Below are 20,964 nucleotides of genomic sequence, written 5' to 3' on the forward strand. Positions count from 1 at the left end.
ACTGAAGAAACAGCCACTCGTAAGCCCTTCTGTGTTGTTTGATTTGACCAAGGGGAGGTTGTGTCTAAGACTATGATGTGACTTACATGGAAAAGCAGAGAGAGATTGCTGATAATGGGATAACACACATATTTACAGATTTTTTCTCCAGCTAGCATGTGTTCAGAGAAAGCAAACAAGAAGCTAAAAGGCAGAGAAAACCAGGAATATCAGCACCAGTACTTACAGTTGCAGGGACCCCATCAAGCTGTCGTGCTCCATGATTCGACACCAGGATACCATTTACCCCAATCCTTACAGCTTCTTTAGCATCATCAGCTAGAAAACAAAAGAAAACAAAACAAGATATGCCCTTCCATAACTGGGAGCTTATTGACACCATGATGAGGGAAACCTTGTCATCGTTTAAAAAACCCAAACACACAAACAACAACAAAAAAACCCAACAAAAAACCCAAACATTGCCAGCTAATGCAAAGTTACCTTAGAGCTTAATCCTTCCAAAGCCACATGTCCAAACAGTAAAAAGTTTTGTCTTTAAGCAATAAGACCAGAAAAGTAATTTGAAATATTGAAGCAGATTTTATCACTCTGGATTAGCAGCCACTTCCGTTGCTAGCCTTCACTTTCTCTACCATGTTCTGGAGCTCATCACTAAGAAATTATTTATGCTGAATGATTTTCTCCAAGCCAAAATTACTGGCATGTTTACAATAACAATCCATACTTAAATGAAAGTGCTCCACTGTGCTCAGTGCTCTTTTGACAAAATGGAAATCCAGCTTTCCTTTAAGTTATATACAACTCGGATCAGAGTTTACAGGCACAATGAACAGAGCAAGTTCAATCTTCCTGGCTGTATCTGATTTCAGATATAACTGATGCAGTGCCAGCTCACCAACTTCCCAGTTTAGTGACCAGTGGCTCTGGTCCCTACCTACTGAACATCAAGGTAGACACACCATGTAGCAAAGCTATACAAGCCATCTGGCAGCTCCAGGACTTCATTTAAGCAACTGCTTCTGCAAATGCCTTCGTTGCTGGGTTCCTAACCACACACGAGGGAGAGAATGTTTTTTCCTTCTGATTGCTTGGGTCTGCTTTGGCAAATCTTCCTGACTTAACACATCACAGAAATATGAACATGCATCCCATCATATTCTGTATCAGCAAAGCAGATGCTTGCCATTAAAAAGTAATGCAATTCTATGCGATTCTACAGAAATTTCCTCAGCACAAGCACTTTTCCTTTGCTGGTGCCTATGCAAGAGGGATGCCTCGCCTCCCCCGTGGTAAACAGCAGAGCTACACACCTCTGAGGACTCCTTTCAAAACGATGGGCAGTGAGGTCAGCCCTCGAAGCCATTTGATGTCCTTCCAGTTGACACTTGCATCAATCGCCTCAGCTACGTACACAGCCAGTCCACTATTTTCTCCGAAGTCTTTCCCTGAGGAGAATGCCAGGTCGCTGCTTGAAAAGTTTTTTAATCTAAAACAACAAAAGACACAGAAAAATAGTCTGAGAAAGATTCATTGGAGCCATGAATCAGCCCCTAATGCCAGCATTCTATATACCTATGTTAAAATGTTGCTGTACTGCAGCGCAGGAGCAAAAAAGCCTACCCCAGCATGTCAGATCACAGTCCTTAGTAAGCTGTAACCTTTGGCTAGCAAAGCATTTGATAACATTGGTGCAAGTTTCCCTGACCCAAGGCAACAGTACAAGTTCTTTGAGAAAAAATATAGGATAAAGTCCAAAATCTAAAGGTTCAGCATCAAATCCAAAATCAGGAGAAAAACCCAGCAGTCAGAGCACTGATTTGGACTCAAGAATCTGTCATCCCATAGACCCCTCATGTGACTTTGGCCATGACACTTAGCCACTCCTTTTGCCTCAGTTTCTCAACATAAAATAGAAATTTTAAAAATAAAACAGTATCTGCCAGGAGCACTGTGAGGATAAATGCACCAGAGGCCGTAGGGCATTCAGACCCTTGAGCGGTACAGGCTAAGATGTAAGAAGAGAACATCATTTTGCTTGACATAACCCAGGCCATTGAATTCAAGAGGGGCACCTCTACTTATAAGCAATAATCCCCTTAGCTTTCACGCAGCAAATTTGGTTTCGGTTTTCATTTTTTTCAAATCCAGGGGATTCAGCTACTGGAGGAAGAGGGGATAAGGTAGGTTGCAAGGAAGAGGGAGGAAGGGAGATTTCGTTAGACTACATGAACTAGACAGATCTGCATGGAGCCTTGCAAAGAATTCAGAGTTTTCATCTGTCCAACAAGACCAACATCCAGCCAGTTAACCTTGTGTCTTTTTTGTATGTTTCATTATAAAATGTAGGGGGTGGAAACAAAGTTCATATGAAAACGTTAGCTATTATTTACTCTTTAGCACCAAATCAATCTCACTGGTTCTAGGAGCTGAATGGTAAGTGACAGCCCCTGCACCACAGAGTTCACAAACTTACCAGACAAAGCAGAAGAAGGGGAAAGGAGGGCAAATAAAAGAAATTCAGGCTGTGCTTGTACTAGAAAGCTGAAGTAGTCCCGAGTGCTCTCAAGCATTAAACCACCATCAGCAACACCAGCACCGCCAAGGACACCCGTGTCCCACACGAGGCCAATAACTCTGTTCTTTGGAAAGTGTCTCGTTCCACACTGCAGTATTTTATACTCATATTCCACATTTTGGGAAATGCACAGGGGTTTCTGCATGGAAACTGGCTAGTTTCACTGCTGATTTCATGCCTGCAACAAGCAGCATTTCACATGGTTTTTCTGTTCAGCTCCAAGCCCAAAAGAAAATGAGAAAGGAGCAGACTCTCAGCAAGATCCAGCTTTTCAGCTGTTGGTTTGTGGAGGGTGGGGTACCCAGAGAAAAACAGAACCATGGATAAGATTATATAAATAACTGTTGTTTTTCTTGGCCTGTAAAATGCAGATCAACACTTGAATGAATGTTGCCTTATATACATTTCTGAGCACAATGGCACCTTGTTGTTGCTTTGAAACTTTGTTGAAAACCTGAAGCCAAGAAAAAGTTATCACTTAACTGAGTAGAGCCCCATGCTAGGAGAGTTTCACCACCAACTTTGCAACAAAACACTGTCCAAATGTCATTGTGAAATCCAAAGTGATTAATTTGAACCTTTAAAGATTACTCCAGCTTCATATTATTTCACATGGTTCACTTAAAACTTTGTTACAGTTTGGTCAGGTGGGGTCAAAGTGTTTCAGAAATGCTCCATCACTTCACTCAAATATTTTTGGGTTATTTGACGCACATTCAAAGACTCTTTAACCCCAGGCCTTAAAACAATACTGCCACTAAAAAAAAAAACTACTTAAAGATTTTTTTTTTTCAAAATAACAGCATGTCTCGATCAAGTTTTGTCAATCACAGATCTGTAGCAGGATTACTATACAGGCCACATGCATACCAGTGTACCACATTTTAATGTTAAATGTGTCAGGGATTTTTTGTTTTTCGCTGCTTTCCTCATAAGATTGTACTTTAACACAGAAATCATTGGCAGAGTTAAGGCCGCTCTGTCAGCCTTCATCATATCATCTATTAGCTTCAAGTACAAGTGTATGGGGGAGATCCAACATCTCAAGCTCTGGAGGTTTTTTTGCCTGCGAGGTAAAGAATCAGATTCATTGCAGAGTCCCATGGCTTACCTTCAGTTTGAGCATTATGAAAAAGAAGGAAGACCTCAGGATATTTCTTGCCTTGTATGTTACATATGATATGTATAAAGTATAACATTGCAGTCAGGACACATAGGAAGAACATTTCAGATCCATTGATAATATTAAAACTAGCTTTTACCCAGAACTAAAATCAAAGTTAATCAGCTTCAAACTATGTTCAGCTATCCTTCCCACCACCCCTCCATTTTTGTGTTCATTTGCAAACTCTGAATAGGAGCAAACACAGTAACCTTAACATATGCCATGGCAAACTGCGGTCACTATCAAGACCTACCTGCAAGCATCTCAAGATTTTTAGCTCCAATTACAAACCCAAGTCCTGGATATCCCTTCCACTAAACACTCTTCCATCCAGACCTTGGCTGATAACACTGTGACAGCATTTCAGCATATGTTTATCAGGGTGGTCTCTACAGTCTACCAATTTATATTTGCAAAAGGCTAATGAAATCAGCACCCTGACATGACCGCTGGGTAACTCTCTCAAAATTAAATGCTGCATAGGCCCTTCAGTAGAGAGGAACTAGAATTAGTGCTGAAGTCAACTTTGAGGCCACAAATTTCTCTAAAATACAGAAAATGTTCCAAAACACATGTTAGGGTAGAAATTGCCCTCATGGAGAATTTAGAAAGACTGATACTGAGAAATACTTTCTGTATTTGAGTAAAAGAAGAGTTGAAGTTGCTTGGAAAGGGGCTTTGTGCTCAGTAACAACATGACCCTGGGACCCAGTGTGGTGTCATGGGATAACATTGGATAGAAGGGACCATTACGTCAGTTGGAAGGGACTTTTGGTCCACTTAATTCAGGCCTCCATTCAGAGCAGAGCCAGCTCTGCAGCTGGATCCAAGTTCAAAGATAGAGCAGGTTGCACAGGGCTGCATGCAGCTGAGTTTTGAAAATGTCCAAATATATATTGACTGATGTACAAAGAAATGTCCCATCTCTCCAACTTTGTCAGTCTGCAGCCTCATGTTCAAAAACAGCCAAGAAAGCTTAGTTTTGACTCAAAGCAGATTATAGCCCAAGCCCAAGCAAAGTATGTGCTCAGTTCCCCAGTGTTACCACCTAGTGCAGCATTTAGCACCTGGAAGAAACGGAAGAAATTCCTTGTGCCAGAGAAGTTTCTCACACAGCACCTGATAGTGACCATGGTACTGCCACATGCCTGTCCCACATCCCACCAGAGGGCATCTACCTGAGGTGGGGAGGAAGCTGGAACTTGTTGCGCACGTCGTCAAAGCGCCTGCCGAGGAACGGCGTGTCCACTGTCACAAAGATCCCTTTGTAGCCTGCTCTCTCTGCACGCTTCACGAGGGATTTGGTAACCTCCCGGTCCTTGTACACATAAAGCTGCAGCCAGTGAAGGCCAGCTGGAGCCGCTTCAGCCACTTCTTCAATGGAAGAGGTGGCCCAGGAGCTCAGCATCATCCCTGTCCCCGTTGCCTGGCAGGCTGGAGGAACAAAAGTTATATTTGAGATTATCCAAAACAGAGGCTTCTCTAAACACGAGCACGTGGCTCACCAGAGCATGTCAGTGCATGTAATTTCACACTGCCTTTCCTCGGTGACAACACATTTTTCAGCCTTCCACAGAATGTTACATTTATAGCAGTCACCAACAGCGGTGGGCTGCTGGGAGCACTCTCTGGCTTATTCTCTGTGTTTATAGGCAAATTTCTGGTGACTGCTCTCTGTGCGCTCTTTGGGATGATCCCTCTCCAATAGTGGAAATAATATTATCAAACTAAATCAAACTAAGCCTAACCCATATTAATGATTCTTTATCCTGGGGAGCCTGTTTGTAAGCCCCTGGTGTCTGGCTACCACTTGTCAGAAATTTTGGCACATACACTTAAGGACACACACACGTACAATTTTAAATGATCTAAAATAATAATAAAAAATAATTTAAGACTTCCAGCTTTCTGAACACTGCCATATTGCTGCAGATCAGTGTTTCAGATCTGTCGTTCTCAACATCGCCTTTCAGTCCTCCTCACCACTGCCGTGCACACTCCCTTGAGCATTCTGATACGGCATTTTGGCTGCTTGCTCCCATCCCCAAATTTTTACTAGCATTAAACCCGTGTTCCTTGAAGTGCTCTTCTAGTAAATGCCTGTTGTCATCCCTACAGGGCATTTCAGGGCATAATAAAACAGAAGGACACAGTCCAGCAGACAACATCATTTAAAGACTCAAGGGGGGATCTCCACTGTTCTTAGCTTCAACGCTTTCGCTGTCCCATCACCTGAAGGAGAGGAACCCCACATCCATTGTGTGACCCCACACGTAAAGTTTGACACTGCTGCCAGAAGCTCTGACCTCACTGGAAGTGGCAGAAACATGCCCCAAGCGGCAGTCCCCACCCAGAATACCCCAAAGTAAGTACAAAAATGAGCAGGTCTCCAAAGTCTCTGCTGAGGCCAAAGGCGTGGGTGCTCATGCCCAACGTCTCGTGGCCTCTCCTCCTTTACCTTTGAGAAACTGTGGAGTGAAACGGCTCCTGAGGTGTGGGCAATCCCAAGGTTAAATGTCATCGAACATTCCTGGAAGGGGTCAAGCACCCAGAGGCTCTGTGCTGGCTGCCTCCCCAGGCGTGATTTCCAACCCAGCTAACCTCATACAGTTTTATTTTTATGAATCTATCACTTATTCTTTTTGGAGTAATCTGTCACTTAATGTAAAATAAAGGAAAACACACTGTAAGGCTCAAAAATATTATATAAAGCCTTATTTTTCTTGGTCTACCGCAGTATGCATATTTTTAATGTAAATGGACCTCTGTTTCAAAACATCATCTCCAGCCCATCGAGGAATTAAGAAGTGGTCTTTATGACAACATTTTATTAAATAAGAATTACAAGATTCTTAGAGTGGAAACTTATGAACAGCTTATTCAAACAAATTGGTTACACCCTCCCAGGGCCACCAGGCAGCTTTCAATCATTAGAAATACAGTAGCAATGACCCAAAACTCTAGATTGTAGTAATTTCATTCCTCCCCTTAAAATTACTGAAAATAGTTCCCTCTCACAAATTAAGTACCTAGAAGTGAGTTTCTTCTGAAGAACCCATGCATACTGAATGCTAAAGTCCTGTTAAAGTCAGCTGTGGTGGATTATCACAAATCCCATAATAGGCTTGATTGGGCAAATCACTTATTAAGTGATGCTGAGAAACAAGGGCTCTGCATTCCTGTTGCTCTGTATCAAATACGCGTTCATGAATGACAGGGAGAGTTGCTAACCCAGCAACTGCGAAATCCTCAGATCAGGTAAGGGGGAAAAGTAAATGTTATGGTTCAATCTGCCTTTAGGTATCCATTTGTTTCCGTTCTTAATTTTATTCTCAAATCTACCTCCACAGCCCTGTGGACACAAGAATAGATGCAAAAGCAAAAATTAAAACAGAAACTTCACAATAAAATATATTTGGTGAACAGAAGATTTAAAACACAATATACCACCGTATCCTTTCAACTCATCTGCATATGTAACAATAAAGATAAAACCATTATTTTCTCATTTAAGATTAGATTTAAGCAGTTTGGTTCAATCAGAGTTAAACCATCCCAAACTGGGTTATGGCATTTTCATGAAAGCATACTCACAAAATTCCCCTCGTCTGTCCTGTAAAGTTAACGACTCTCTGGTAAAGCACCAGCTCAACATGCATATTTTGGATCTACATAGTCAAATTCAAAGTTCATACACACAGAAGTTTTCAAAGTTTTAGAGATTCCACATTCCAGTTTTGGTTGATCTGTGCTTTATAATATTCAAGTTTATTTTGACAATTTTCTAAACTTTCAAAAACATATACATAGTCCTGAAGTATTGCCAAGGTGGTTTTTGTTTGTTTGTTTTCCTACCTCACATCAGGTTTTGGCAAAAATATACCCCCACTTCTTGCACATTTAGCTGTAGTTGAAGAAAACAGAAGCAATTAATTTCCTCCAACTGTATTTTACACATCAGTTGTGGGGTGCTGCAAATACCTCTGTTATTACAATTCAGTACTACTAGGTCCATATTCCCGAGGGATGCTCTTGCAGCAATATGTGACATTTGCCAGAGTTTAAACATCAGATTTTTGTAAACCAGCCTTTCCTCATGCCATTTCAGATTACTTTTAGCTTTCCCTCCACCCCAGGTCTTCTTTTAATGCCGAGCATTGCCCGAAGCATACGTTTACCTTTGTACACACTGCGGGCTCCCATTGAGGTCAATGACAGCACAGAGAGCATAGCATTAGCCACACACAGGAGGCCAGCGAAATTTTCAACATCAGGACAATAAAGCTTTTGAGTTATTTTTACTCCACCTTGTTTCAGAGCCAAATGTAACTAGAATTGGGATATGGTGGGGTCCCTTGGAAAGGGGAGCTTCACAGCCTTTCTCCACGGCTGCCTTGAGCTAGTGCAGGTTTCTCAGCTCCGCTGCTACCTGCTTGTACTTAGAGCTCAGGGAAGCCACGAGCAAGGACATACCTTCTCACAAGGGAACATAAACCTTGGTAAAATGGGGATTTCCTCATTCTTGGGCAACTCAGTTGAAGTATTTTACATAGCAACAAATCAAGGCCGACCATGGCACAGGACCCACTTGGGAAGTCCACAGAGGAACAGAGCAATAATGCTTTTTCTAGCCCTTTTTTTATCCTGAAACCTCAGCCTCCTTCCCTGCTCTGATGGGACATCATTTCATTAAGTGGTTTGGAAAGGGTATGGAGTTTGTCCCTGTGGGCAACCCAGAGGCAACCCACTTCAGGGGAGGACACTGGAGAAAAGCCCAGTTTAAGCTCGCCTGTTTTGTCAGGATTATCTTGCATGGGAATAGGAACTTGCTGTTTTTCTGTAGCTGAGCAAAACCCCATCCTTTCCCTTTCAGGGCCATCTCTGAAGCATGGCAGCTAATCTGCCCCACTGTGGTCGTTTTTTCCTGAATCCACCATCCCCAAGTTAGGGGCCAAAGGGCATTACTTGGGATCAATGCAATGTCCTTTTGGCACGGTGGTATTTCTCAAGAGAAGTAGCTATGTTCTTGGAGCTGCATCTCCTAAGAAACAGAGTTGTTTAAAGTACTTAATATTGCTCTCTGATGAAACGCACTTGGCTGAGAAATCCCCTGCCCAGCCTTACCTCACTTGCCCCTTACAAAACATGGCATGCAAGTTGTGCCTATGATTATTTTGTTGACACAATACTTTTTGTCAGCTATGCAGGAAAGCTGGAGGCAGCAGGGAAAGATAGGCAGGGCCAAAATGAACCTCACTGGTCTAGGAGGGCTATCACACCAGACTGCCTGCGTACACTTGCATCAGAAAATCCCCTGGCCATGCCAGTCTCTTGGGGGAAGTCAGGGCCAGGTCAGTCCAGTCCATATCTTTCTATGTGAATATTGTCCTTTCAATGACCCTGGAGTATCTATACCTCAGAATTAACTTTTTTTTTTTTTTGGAACACCACATAGGTAACAGGTGAAAGATGGGTACAAAGTCCTGCCATTTTCACTGTGGCTGAACACAAAAAGCAAGAGCTCACAGCCACCAGTATCTCTGATGAGCACAAGGAACCTAAATTCAGATGCTCAGCAGCATCAAAGCAAACCAAAAGTACGGTAGAAGTCTGTTAAAAGCCAAAGGGACAAAGGTGTTGCTCCCTCTCTAGTGGAAACGATAGAGCTACCAGTAACTCAATTAAAATTGGGGGGGGGGGGGGGGGGGGGGGGGGGAAGCTTTTCAGTCAGTATTCCTATTCTCTGTTTGGCAAAGCAAATAGTGCAGTCACATCACAGGTGATGGTGAAACCCTTCTGATGTCAGAGGTAGCTCAGGGAGTTGTTTAAGAGCAGATGGTAAACATAAAAACATCAGATCCAGGCAACCATCATTCAAAGTCTTCAAAAGATCTGGCCAAGAAAACAGTCAGGCTGTTCAGCCTGATTTTCAGCAAGTCAGAGGGAAGTCAGGTATTGCAATACTGCTTCTGGGCTAAACCACAAGAATAGAAGGCAACTGGTCAGCAAGGGAGCATTATGTAATTAGCAGCCATATAAACAGAACAGAAATCTTGGTAAAATAATGCTACATATCTGTTTATAATCAATTAAGGTTTTAAAAAATTGCTAGTTCTTGCTAAGCAGCTGGATGGTGCACAGGATTTTGTTTCAGTGTACTTGAAAGTGTGTCCTATTTACAGGAACATGTGTACTACCACATTTGCGGGGAGTGCTGGCTGAAGACAACACAGGGATCACACTGGTCTGCAAGCGCTGCATGAAGTTGGGATGGCAAATATCTGTGTGGAGGGACAGTGAATCTTCTGATGGACAAGCAAAGAAAAAAAAGTAGAATCAGCAGAGTTCCGTTGAGAAATATTTAGAGAACAGGTCTTTGCTCTTTAATGGTGGCTAAGATTATTCATCAAATTTGGCAAATATTTTTACTGAAAGAGTTGAAATTGGAGCAGGAAGGACAAGAAAAATTCACCTAAGTCAAAATGTCATGTGTTGATATTTTCAGAATGGAAATGTTTTCTTCTGAGCTAACACTTTTATTTCAAAACAGAACTATGGCTAAAAGCATTAGCTAGTAGGAAAATGAAATAAAACATTGTGTTTTGGATCAAATTAAACATTTCAGTTATCCCAAAACAGTTTTCCTCCCAATTTTTCAGTTCCTACCAAACAGAAAATCCATTATTTGGAAAATTGCCACATGCACTGATGAACTACAGCTAAAATGCTAGGGAATACTCTTGCAGAAAGACCTGGAAAAACTAGGACAGCTGCCAAGGTCTGTGAAATTGTTTCAAGGACTAAAGATCTTTCCCTATAAGCAAGGACTCCAGGTCCATTTAGACATGTAAAAGAAACCCTAAGGAGCAGCCTTATCACAGACTATATGGATTTTTTTTATTATTATTATTTCCCTTACATTCTTACTAACAGAACTGTAAGTAAATCAAACATTTGGATTTGAAGCTCTACAAGTCTTGATCATGATTACAGTTTATTCTGATTAGTGGACTTACTTAACCTTTGGAATAACTTACGTTGTGTTGGATGGCTTGTCACTGGCAACTTTTAAAATTACAGTTGAACGTTTTTCCGAAAGAAGGTCCTTTACTAATGAAACAGAATTGAGTGAAGGTGTGTTTAAAGCAAGCTGCCAGACTTTGCCCTATTCTGGGCACCTATTCTGGGTAAAGGTGCACGGTCTTCTCCAAGGAGCTTGGCCTCTGCAGGAGAGCATCCCTTGAGGAGCAGCAGCTCCCGAACCCCTGACAAGTCCCAAAGGGAGGAGTGGCGAGGACAGGGAGTTTCACGCAGTGAGAGACACCATGACATGCCCTTGTCCCTAAGGAGAACATTTACATTGCAACATGTGGGCAAACCTGCAGGAATAGCAGAGCAGTTCAAAGCAAAACGCACCATTGCTTAAGGGAATTCCTTGGCAGGATCAGGTGTCAGATCTCACAACACAAAAAATTGGGGGAAGGAGCTGTTATTGCTGCCTGCACCAGCGCTCTGCAGGTAAGGATGGTGCAAACCCAAGATTATCTCTTGGGGTTTAACCCCAACTGGGCAGACATGCCGCACCCGCCAAGCAGTGCCCGGGCACACAGATGCTCACCTGCTTCCCTGGCTGGGAAGGGGCAGGATTCCGCCCACTGTGCTTTTCAAGGATTGTCTCAACAGCAGAGGCACTACCATATACATCGCTTCCTACACGCCTCAGCCAGAACCCAAGCTTACAAGGCACACCATGCTTTGCAAAAGCCACGAGACTGTGGATCAGACTTTCTTAGCCTGTGTAAATCGGTGCAGCTGAAGCAAAAGGTGGTTTAAAGCAACCAACGATCTGCTCGCCTATATCGCAGAAGTATCACAGAGTTTAAAAGAAGCTGGATGTGGCAAAACCCCCTGACCCTGAATATCTCAAGTTTAAAAGAACTTTTAAGCCAAATATGTACTTTCAAGTTAACCCCTGTCATTTTATATAAGGTCAAACCAAAAGCTTGGCACTGAATACCCCTCTCTACCTCTCGCAGATCACAAAACCAAAGCTGGTTTGTTTGGATTTTTTTTTCCCCTACAAGAAACGCTACAGCAATACAGGGGGTGTGATTTTAATGACGCTGTCTTTTGCAAGTGATGAAAAATTTGCCAGCTCCAATGGGTATGTTTGACTGCACATTCAAGCCACTGCCAGTGCTGTTGCCAGTACAGTACACCAAGCTCCCGCAGCCTGAAAACCCAAGAATGTTAAATGCAATGAATGTATGTGAAAGTTTTGAAATGTAAGCGCACAAAAATCAGGAAATTCCAAAATTCTCTACCACAACCCAGCTCTGGTAGTCAGTCTAGTTGTACCACTCAACTTCACGTGCCATTATAAATTTATGCCTTAAAATGTGGCCGGGCTGTAGCATCGGTGGGAATTTTTGCTAAGGACCGTCCTGAATTTCGTGTGTTTTGAATCTCACTCTTAACATCGCATTACTATGTTTGCAGTTAACACTATAATGCTTCAGAGTCTCCTCCCAACATAACTCGGGCCAGAAATAATCCAGAGCTGTCAGACGACAGGACAGCCCAAGGCTCCCGCCAGACTCCGCGAACCAATTCAAGGTACTCGAGCTCCATCTTGTGGAAGCACCGGCAAATGCAATAGGCATCAAATTCGGGCTTCCTAATAGATCTCTCGGGAAAGGGAAAAACCTATCCCCAAACGTACTATAAAGTTGGAGAAATCTGCTTGTACCGATTGCTGCTGGATCTGTGCTGCAGCCCACCACGGTGCACACTGTAGGGACGTGGCTTTGTAATGATAGCCGAGATCAGCTCCCACTGCAGGGCCGATAATTAGACTCACTTGATGCTGGCATTTGCTGCATTGGTCATGGAAACACTGTTAGATTAATAGCTCATTCATGCACAGGATGGTTTTTTCTTGTTTGTTTTTTTTTTTTTTTAGTATTGCCTATTTGGGTTTTGTATCCTTTTTCATTCAGTGCTGGAGCACTGAAATGCGTAGCCTGATGATCTTTGCGTGGAATAGGTGCACCACATGGCCTCTTTCTCAGATTTTGTGTCATTCTGCAGCTTGGGTTAAAGGAGTAGGAAACAGTTTCACATCTGAATTCTGGTTAACCTCCCATTCCTTGCAGCTGTTTAGGCTGCAGCCTCCACACTGGCAACATCTTTGTGCAGCATCTAGCCCAGGGGGGCCCTTATCTCACTGACTCCCTGGGACACTCTCAAAGACCTCTCTTCAAAGCATTTTTCCTGGACAAGCAAAGGCTTTTGAGTTTCTAGAAGCAGTTCTGTACCAGGAAGAACGTTGCTGTGACAATATATGGAGTTATATTTATAGGATGTATAGAAAGCTGTATAGATGGATGTCATTTTCAATTTTGTATTTGTTACAAATGGTTCCTCTCTTTCATACTGCATTCCTCATCCCTGTCTCATAGCAAGGGAGAGCCCACACACAAAACATGCAAAGGAAAACAGACAAACAAAACGAAAAATAAACCAAATTACTCTGAGCAGCAACTCAAACCCATCCTGGCCACAGCACCAGGAGCAGGAAACCAAGCCGGGTTTCACACCCAGCAGGCACAGTACTACTCTGTTCCTCTCTAACTCACCATGGGGAGGACTTTGCATGGTTTACCTTTTGCAGTAGCTGTCTCCCCGTCGGTGTGAGCCATGCGTTGCATAGCAGTTGCTCCCACACAGACCGGCATGCTGATTTTCTGCCCCAAGACTGAGGTTGACACGTCCATTACTGACACATCCCTGAGCACCCGAGGGTACAGCTTCCATCTGACACAGAGACAAACAAAGAATAAAAAGTCTGCATTGTTGGGGTTATTTACAGTTACTAATGGGCAAGACCAGATTTTCCTGCTGTGAGGAGAAACACTGGGAAAGCTGTTTTGGGACTAGAGCAAGAACCTCATCACGTGACCCAGAGCTTCAGCAAGACCCACAACACCAGGAGGAACCAAAGTCCATGGAAGGTGCAAAGAGACAAAGAGCCTTTGAACATTATTGGCTACTACCATCTGAAAGAAAAGACCAGAGCTGCAAAATAATAAGGTTCATGGCGAGTCTCAGGCTCCTCAAAAGCCTTGGGGCAGAACAGAGGGTGTGCAGGAACAGAAGTCATCACCCACCCCCCCAGTTATTCCTTCTATAGACTAGGGAGCCAAAAGACATGGGAGTTTTGGCTAAAACTAGCCTCACCGGCAAGCTTAGCCCTCCCTGCCCCTGTGCTACAGGGCTCTGCAGCAAGCCTACAGAGAAACGAGCTGCCACCTGAGAAGCGGGCAGGCAGGATGGCTGCCCTGGCTTTCCTCAGCTCGGGGGGGGGGGGGGGGGGGGCGCAGAACCCCCCTGCACCGCATCTTTGCTGGCACAAAGACAGTCGCTTGGCTCAGAGGTCCGGTACCCAGCACCACACTTAGTCCCTGAGACTACAGCTGTGGCGCCAGGGACAGCCCATCATACCGCAGGGACTCCAGACTTCCAGGAAAAGACCAAACCCAGCCACTGTCATTTAGCGCAGGAAAAGACGGAGCAGCACAACTGCTGTCGCAGTAGGGCAAATTACAATCTAGTCCTGGAATGACGCGGTTGAGCATCTGCCGAACCACTCCCAAGCTCGCTGGGCCTCCAGCGTGTCTGCCAGAAACCACATCGGCCCAGAGCCGGGCACTGGTCTCCGCTGGGGGCTTCAGCCTGGGTACAAATGGAAGCCGACTCCAGCACAGAGCGAACGAGCCCACGCTTCCTCTGAAACTCCGGTTTAGTGCAGTCAGGCTGGGCAGTGAGGTTTATCTTCTGTCCCCCCCACAACAGCACCCCGATCCCTCTTTTAGGGTCAGCTCGACAACGCTGCAGTACCCAAACCTTCATTACAAGGGCTGCATTCCTGGGGATGCCGCTGCAACCGGGCGGCTTCCCGGCCTCCGGGCTGGAACCGGCGCCGCTACCACCAGCCACGAGAGGGGACGCAGTAGCCGGGGCCGCCGCTCCGCAGAGGTGGGTGCTGAGCGGTAGCAGGGCACCGCCCGCCTCTTACCGAGGCATCCCTCCCTCCGAAAGGGCGCTGGCAGCTATCGAATGTTGATTATCGAAAATAATTAAAAGCTTAAGCTCTAGTCTCATGCCTGCTCAGCACTAGAATGCCCTGGAGACAGCAACCGGAGCCACTGTTGCCCTGAGACTGTGCTCCAGCAGTGAGTAGTGGTTTAGCTTGAGCTTGCACATTAAACTGACAAGTTGAATAATAATAATAATAGACACAATCTCTTCAATTTATAGAAGGATCAAAAGAAATTTCCAGAAGCAGCCTGGGACAGAGCAAGGACAAGACCCAAATTTCTGAAGCCCTAGAGCACGGGGCCATGCCAGCTCTCCAGGAAGCGCACCCCAAGGAGGAGATAGTTATGATGCTTGGAAGGAGATGTGTAGCTGTGGGAGTCAGCTGTGTTATTCAGTGCCAAGACATACACTGCAAATATGTCTTCTCAGACTTGTTTTCATGCTATTGTATCAGTTTGTTATTTTTCAGGGGAGGATGGGTAAAGGGTGGGACAAAGAAAACATTTTTTTTTTCCTCCCCTTTTCTTCCTAATCCTCATTCCAAAGGCTTTCTCCCAGCTCTGACACATCTTTTCGCAGCAAATTTAAAGGAAACAAAAATCCTTTAATAACCTTGTTCATGTTTATAATCAAATTTAGAAACACAAAGATGTGAAGTATCTCCCCCTTCCCCAGCCTCCCAGTTTATTTGCTGTCCCAGATATGTCAGGTTTTTATCTGGTGCAAACCACTGTCATCTGAAAGCACGTGAGGGTCACTCCTGAAGTACCAACACTTCTGTAGTGCCTTTAGCTGGGAAAAGAAACAGAAAGAGCAAAAAAATTGTAAATCCTCCCAACAGCATATGCAAGAGAAATGATGCTGTTTCAAGCAGCAATAAACAGCATCCTTCCCACTCACCTTCACGTACCATCAAATTACTCCATCCATGAGCTTTTAGGGGTCCTCACACTCATTAGCCCCCGGCTCTAAACATAAATGTCTCTTCCAACGTCCTCTGTGGCTTCTCTTTCCATCCCACTTGGTAAGGTCACACCCTCCCAACCAACATCAAGCCAACGCTCATAACCAAGTATTTACTGGGTCCCCAAAAAAACACCAAAAGGGATCGTTACCTTAGTACTACACTCTTTAAATAAAACTGGGTCTTGCTTTGCAAACACGGGTGTTTTCAACCCTGAGTTTGCTGGACATCTGAAGCGAGGCATTTTCTGGACAAGCCACAGGGGGATGCCCTTACCAGTGGCAGGCAAGCAAAACCCCACAGCAGTATTTCCCAGTAACCAGAGCACACGTTCATTAGGCTGCCACCCACCGCCTGCTTCCTCCAAGTCCTTGAGTGAAAATGTTTCCTGGATATTTTGTACAAAAAAAATGGTTGGTTTTTTTTTTTTTTTTTTCACTCATCATCTCACCACCCACATTTTTTTTTCCAGCCATGTCCACACTCACATGCTGCAATCAGCAGTCGCAAGTGCATCTTTCGTCCCAGCTGGATGGGGGGAGATGCCGCAGTGGGGAAGGCGACTCCCGATTTAAGCAACTTCAGCTAACACTGTTTTGAAAGAAGGATGAAAGGGAAGGAGGGGGGATTAGTGTTCTAATCTGTAATTTTCTTGTGCTTTCCTTTTCCCTCCACGCTGAAAAGTTTCAGAACATAACTTACCCTGCAGCTGGGTAAGAGGGAAGCACTCACTGCTTTCCTCACTCATTTTCAGCTGTGAAAAATGAAGTTTTCAAACCACAACACATTTTCAAGCAGCACTTCTCGTTTCCCTTCTGAGCACTGCTCTGGCACAGTCTCCATTCCCACTCCAGCCCCTTCTGCCTTAATCTCCCCTACAGCTCCACTTCCCATCATAAGAGATAGGTGCTACTGCTGCGCAAGGCTGACCGATAGCTGCTTTTGCTTGAGGAAAATGGATTTTCTCTCCCAGGGTGTCTTGCCATCCACACAGTGGCTTTTCACAGCAATCTGTGAATCGGAGGTGAAAGGTACCACAGAAATCTAACTTATTATTACAAGCATTCCTTTCCTTTTCTCCCCCCCTACAACTTCACATGCTTGTTTGACCCCAATCACATTCTCAGCCTTGTTTTTTAAGCCAGTATTTAAATTATTTAGGTGCCCAGTCATCTTAACACCCTTAGTACCTAGCTGCAAGATGACAATACTCTTGCAGAAGGTATGTGTTGATGCTGTCACCAATCAACAAGCAGCTGCTGTTCCTTGTATGTGACAACAAAACACACCATCTCCAAAGGCTGCCGGGGAGCCAGCTGCAGAACATGTCACAGCAGATTAGCAGAAACCTGTTCCTACACACACAGACATCCCTCTTCATTAACATGCCGAGAGGGGAGATTTCGGATTGATTTCTTGAACGCCATTGACCTAAAGGCATGCTGACCTTGTCACAGAACTGCTCCCCACTCAGGCCCCTTGCTTCCTTGACAACTTGAGAGTGACTTTAACCGCCAGACGGCACAGTGCTGGAAGGATACACGATGTTTGGGACACAGAGCAAATGCGAGGTGAATGCAGATGCCATAGGGAATAATGTATGCTCTAACATCCCAAATCATCTTTTCTGACCTTAATGCCTCACTTACACCAGGGCTATTTCTGTGTCATTTGAAAACTATGAATAAAAAAAAAAAAATAACTGGCCTTCACCGGAACACACTGATGTTGATATTCGAGCTCCAGGTCTTCCCTCAGTTCCAGAAGAACTGGAAGATAGAGGAGAGTTACTGTACCTGGCATTAACCTCATCTTAAACACCAGCCTTCTGGCCACTTTTCATACCCTGGTACCCGATCACAGGTCCCAGAGCACTGCAAGCTCCTGTGCTGTCAGAAGGCCAGGGCGTTCATTTTCTCATCTAATAGGTATGGATTGTGCTGCTTCAAAAATTGCACGTGCCATTCTAAAGGTATTGCAGCATCTATCGACACAGCCATTCATTTGCGAGATTAATAATAATCCATTTCTTTCTCCATAAATGCAGCCATTTGCATGCCAAGAAATAAAGAGCTCACAGACAAACGCAACACTGGTTTCCCTCCAAATACAGTCTGTCCTAGCAGTCTTGCTCACCGAGTAATCTTGCACCACAAAAGTATGAGCTAACTCCTCATGCTTCTGGTTCAGGTTTGCGCTTTCTTCTCTTCCATTTAAACAGAAACAGTTAGACATATATCTATAAATATTTAAATAAACTGAACATTTTCAGTCGGGCTGAACCCTGCAACTAAGCTTCTGACAACGGAAAACAATGGGAAATGAAGCTCAGCGTACTTGTTTCTTTTGTAAAGTCATCTGACTTCGTGATCTTTGTGGCTCAGGGGTTTAAAGTCCATCTTACTTTATATTTACCCACAAGCTGGACTCAGGAACAGGGAGAAGAAACAGTAACATGCTCAGAGACACAAGGACTACGCAATAGTCAGTGAGAACCAGTCCTGCAACCCTAACAGTCAGGCCACACTTCTTCCAACGGCATCAAAGAAAAAAAAATAATAGCATTTTAAGTCACTTGTGTCGAACAGGTCTTATAAACCAAAATCTTGTGAAGTCTTTACACCAGGTTTCTACCTTTTCTCGATGTGTTGCTGGGAAGCCATTGCAAACACGGTCTAACAAACTGTTAGCAGCAGCATCCCACCTGCTAAGGCAGCAGGAATCCACCACCACGTGTTGTCCCTCAGCAGAAGAAAGTGGGAACTGCTGCAGCTATTGACATCAAGCCCATGGATCCTCGTGCTCAACATGCTTCCAAAAAGGTTCAACAGCCCATTACGTGGAGTTGCAGAGAGGAATAAGGTCCAACTGGCTGCAGGCAGCAAGTGCACACTGCTTAATGGAAGTATTTCAGTTTGCAAACAGACAGGTAGAGGGAGGCACCAGAGATGCTGAGAATTACTGAGCTTCGGGTTTTAGTGCTACATAATGCTATTTGTAACTCTGATCACCTTTACCATCATCTCTTGTTACGGACAGGTAACAGAGCACATTTGTCCACGAAGCTGTACATCGCTCTATCGCTGCTCCAACCCGGCACCCTTCCCACTTCACACAGGTAAAGCTGGTAGCGCCCAGCAGCAGCTATGCCCATCGCAGGAAGAGCTGCGCTGGCACCGCAGCAACCAGAAAGGAGGGGGCCACGTGTCTCACCAGGGGAGCTGGGTTCCAGGCTCTGACCCCAGCTCTCCCGCTGATCTGCAGGGTGGCCACCAGCACATCACCATGCTTCTCCGTGTTTTGGTGCACACCCAGAAAGAGCTGCAGATGTAGAGCAATGGGAAGGTAACAAGCAAAGCCCTGTGACCTCTCTCATCGGCTGCCAACAAGTTCAGTTGTTTGATGATTTAATAGAGTAAACCCCACTGTCAAGTCTTTTAGATTTTATTAACTGGCTTTGGGAAGATATTTAAATGGCCTAAAGCTACTACAGAAATTAGATCTTGTTTTCTTGAGGACAAATATACAAAGGGCTGGGGTGGGGGGTGGGGCAAAGACAGAAACACAGCTTCCATCCCCTTTATACCTGCACTACTGAGGAGCAAGAACACAGCATCAAGGACCTGATGAATGTAATTTTTATTTTTCTTAATGTCTTAGGCTGTTCAAGGGACCACTAATTAATATCTCCTTCAGTTCCCACTTGCCTACAAGCTCTGCTGTTTTGAATGGCTAAAGCTGGAGCCTCTTGTTGAAAATACGATAGAAGATGCCAGGAAAGATGAGGCGAGCCTGAAGCCCACAGGTGACCAGCCCGATGCAAGGAGGGCTTCTCACCAGAGGAATCCGCCCCTGCGGTGGGAAACCGCTTCAGAGCGGAGCAGCTCTTACCCCACCGCTAACATCCAGCTCTGCTACTACCTAAACAGCCAGCAGACATACCCAGCTTTTTGGTAGCCTGGCTCTGGGCAGTTTAGATCCAACTTTTGCTTAATCATGATTAGCCCTAGCAGGTAGTAGTAAAAGGTTCACTACTTCTACAGTTTATTGCCTCTGAGCACTTCCTTTGAGTGTCCTTTCCTTAACATCTTATTTTGTCTTTATGAGGGTAAATAGCATCTGGAAGCATTAAAAAATAAAAATAAAAAAAAATTAGGTGAGCACTACATCCCCCTGCTGCTCCTATTTACTCCTCAGAGCCAGAGCAGTCCTTCGGCTTGTGGTTGAGCAGCCCCAAGCACAAGATTTCCAGCCTGTGTCAGAGGCTGCTGCATTGAGCTAAGAAGTCACAGTGGAGGTTAGTTTTCTCCTCCAGACATTGTTTTTCTGAATGTGGCCCTAAAATTAAGGTTCTGAGCTGATCTCAGCAATGTGACCTTTGAGATCCCACTAAAAGAATTACCTCCGAGTTTCCTACAGCCTTCAAGTTGTGGGGGATTTCCAGCTGAATCACTGTAAGCCAATGGAAAAGCCACTGGAGCAGTAAGTAGGATTGTTGGTCTACAACAGAACAGCAAAGTAGGGACGAAAAAAGACTAAAGATAAATTGGAAAAACTTTGTTTTGGTTTGTTAGACTGAGAGGGATTAAAGAGAAAGCCTTTAGAAATTAGCAAAGACAAGTGCAGGGGGGGGTAGTGTCTGCACCAATGCAGCACCAGAAGGCTAAAGCAGCCAAGAGCTGTTTGTGCAGCTCGACTGGCTCAGCTGGGCTGAAGGGAACAGCCCCTGGCTGCCCGCTTTCCTCCGCAGTGCTTGGGCCAGCGCTCTGGGGGCACAGCAGCAGATTCAGGGGATGGGTGACCAACTGACTTGATGCGAGTTTTGACACTCTTCCACCGAGCCTGACAGCAAACGGCGACTTACATTGCACTGACCTTTTACTTCTGAGGCGAAGGGTGACCCAAGTCCCAGTTTTGACAGCAGTTCAGGGGGCCAGCCTAAGTCAAAACTGGTTTATAATAGTTCCATCATTTACAATATCTCCTGTTCAAGTGCTGACCTTCTGCTGGAAACCCCCTGAGCACAGCTTGGCCACCCAGGACAGAGCCCCAGCTTTCACGGCTTGCTCCAGAGCCAGGATACACAAATCCTTTCCGCCAGGCTACGCAGCTCTGGTCTAGCAAGGCTGCACAAGCACTTACCAGGGAAGGCTGCGT

The 20,964-nt window shown here is 44.7% G+C and overlaps 1 protein-coding gene across 5 annotated transcripts in view; it reads right to left on the reverse strand.

Moving 5' to 3' along the window:
- Positions 1–20,964, reverse strand: part of HAO1 (hydroxyacid oxidase 1) — a 33,499-nt gene that overhangs the window by 6,556 nt on the left and 5,979 nt on the right. For all 5 annotated transcript variants that reach the window (XM_080407750.1, XM_080407753.1, XM_080407752.1 and 2 more), the window contains 4 exons: positions 13,408–13,559; positions 4,922–5,177; positions 1,314–1,489; positions 227–318 (listed from right to left, as the gene is read on the reverse strand). In XM_080407750.1, coding sequence (XP_080263876.1) covers positions 227–318; positions 1,314–1,489; positions 4,922–5,177; positions 13,408–13,559 — 676 coding nt within the window. The remainder of the gene's footprint in view (positions 1–226; positions 319–1,313; positions 1,490–4,921; positions 5,178–13,407; positions 13,560–20,964) is intronic.

Source organism: Falco punctatus, assembly GCF_963210335.1.
Source record: "Falco punctatus genome assembly, chromosome: 12".
Lineage (NCBI taxonomy): Eukaryota > Metazoa > Chordata > Aves > Falconiformes > Falconidae > Falco > Falco punctatus.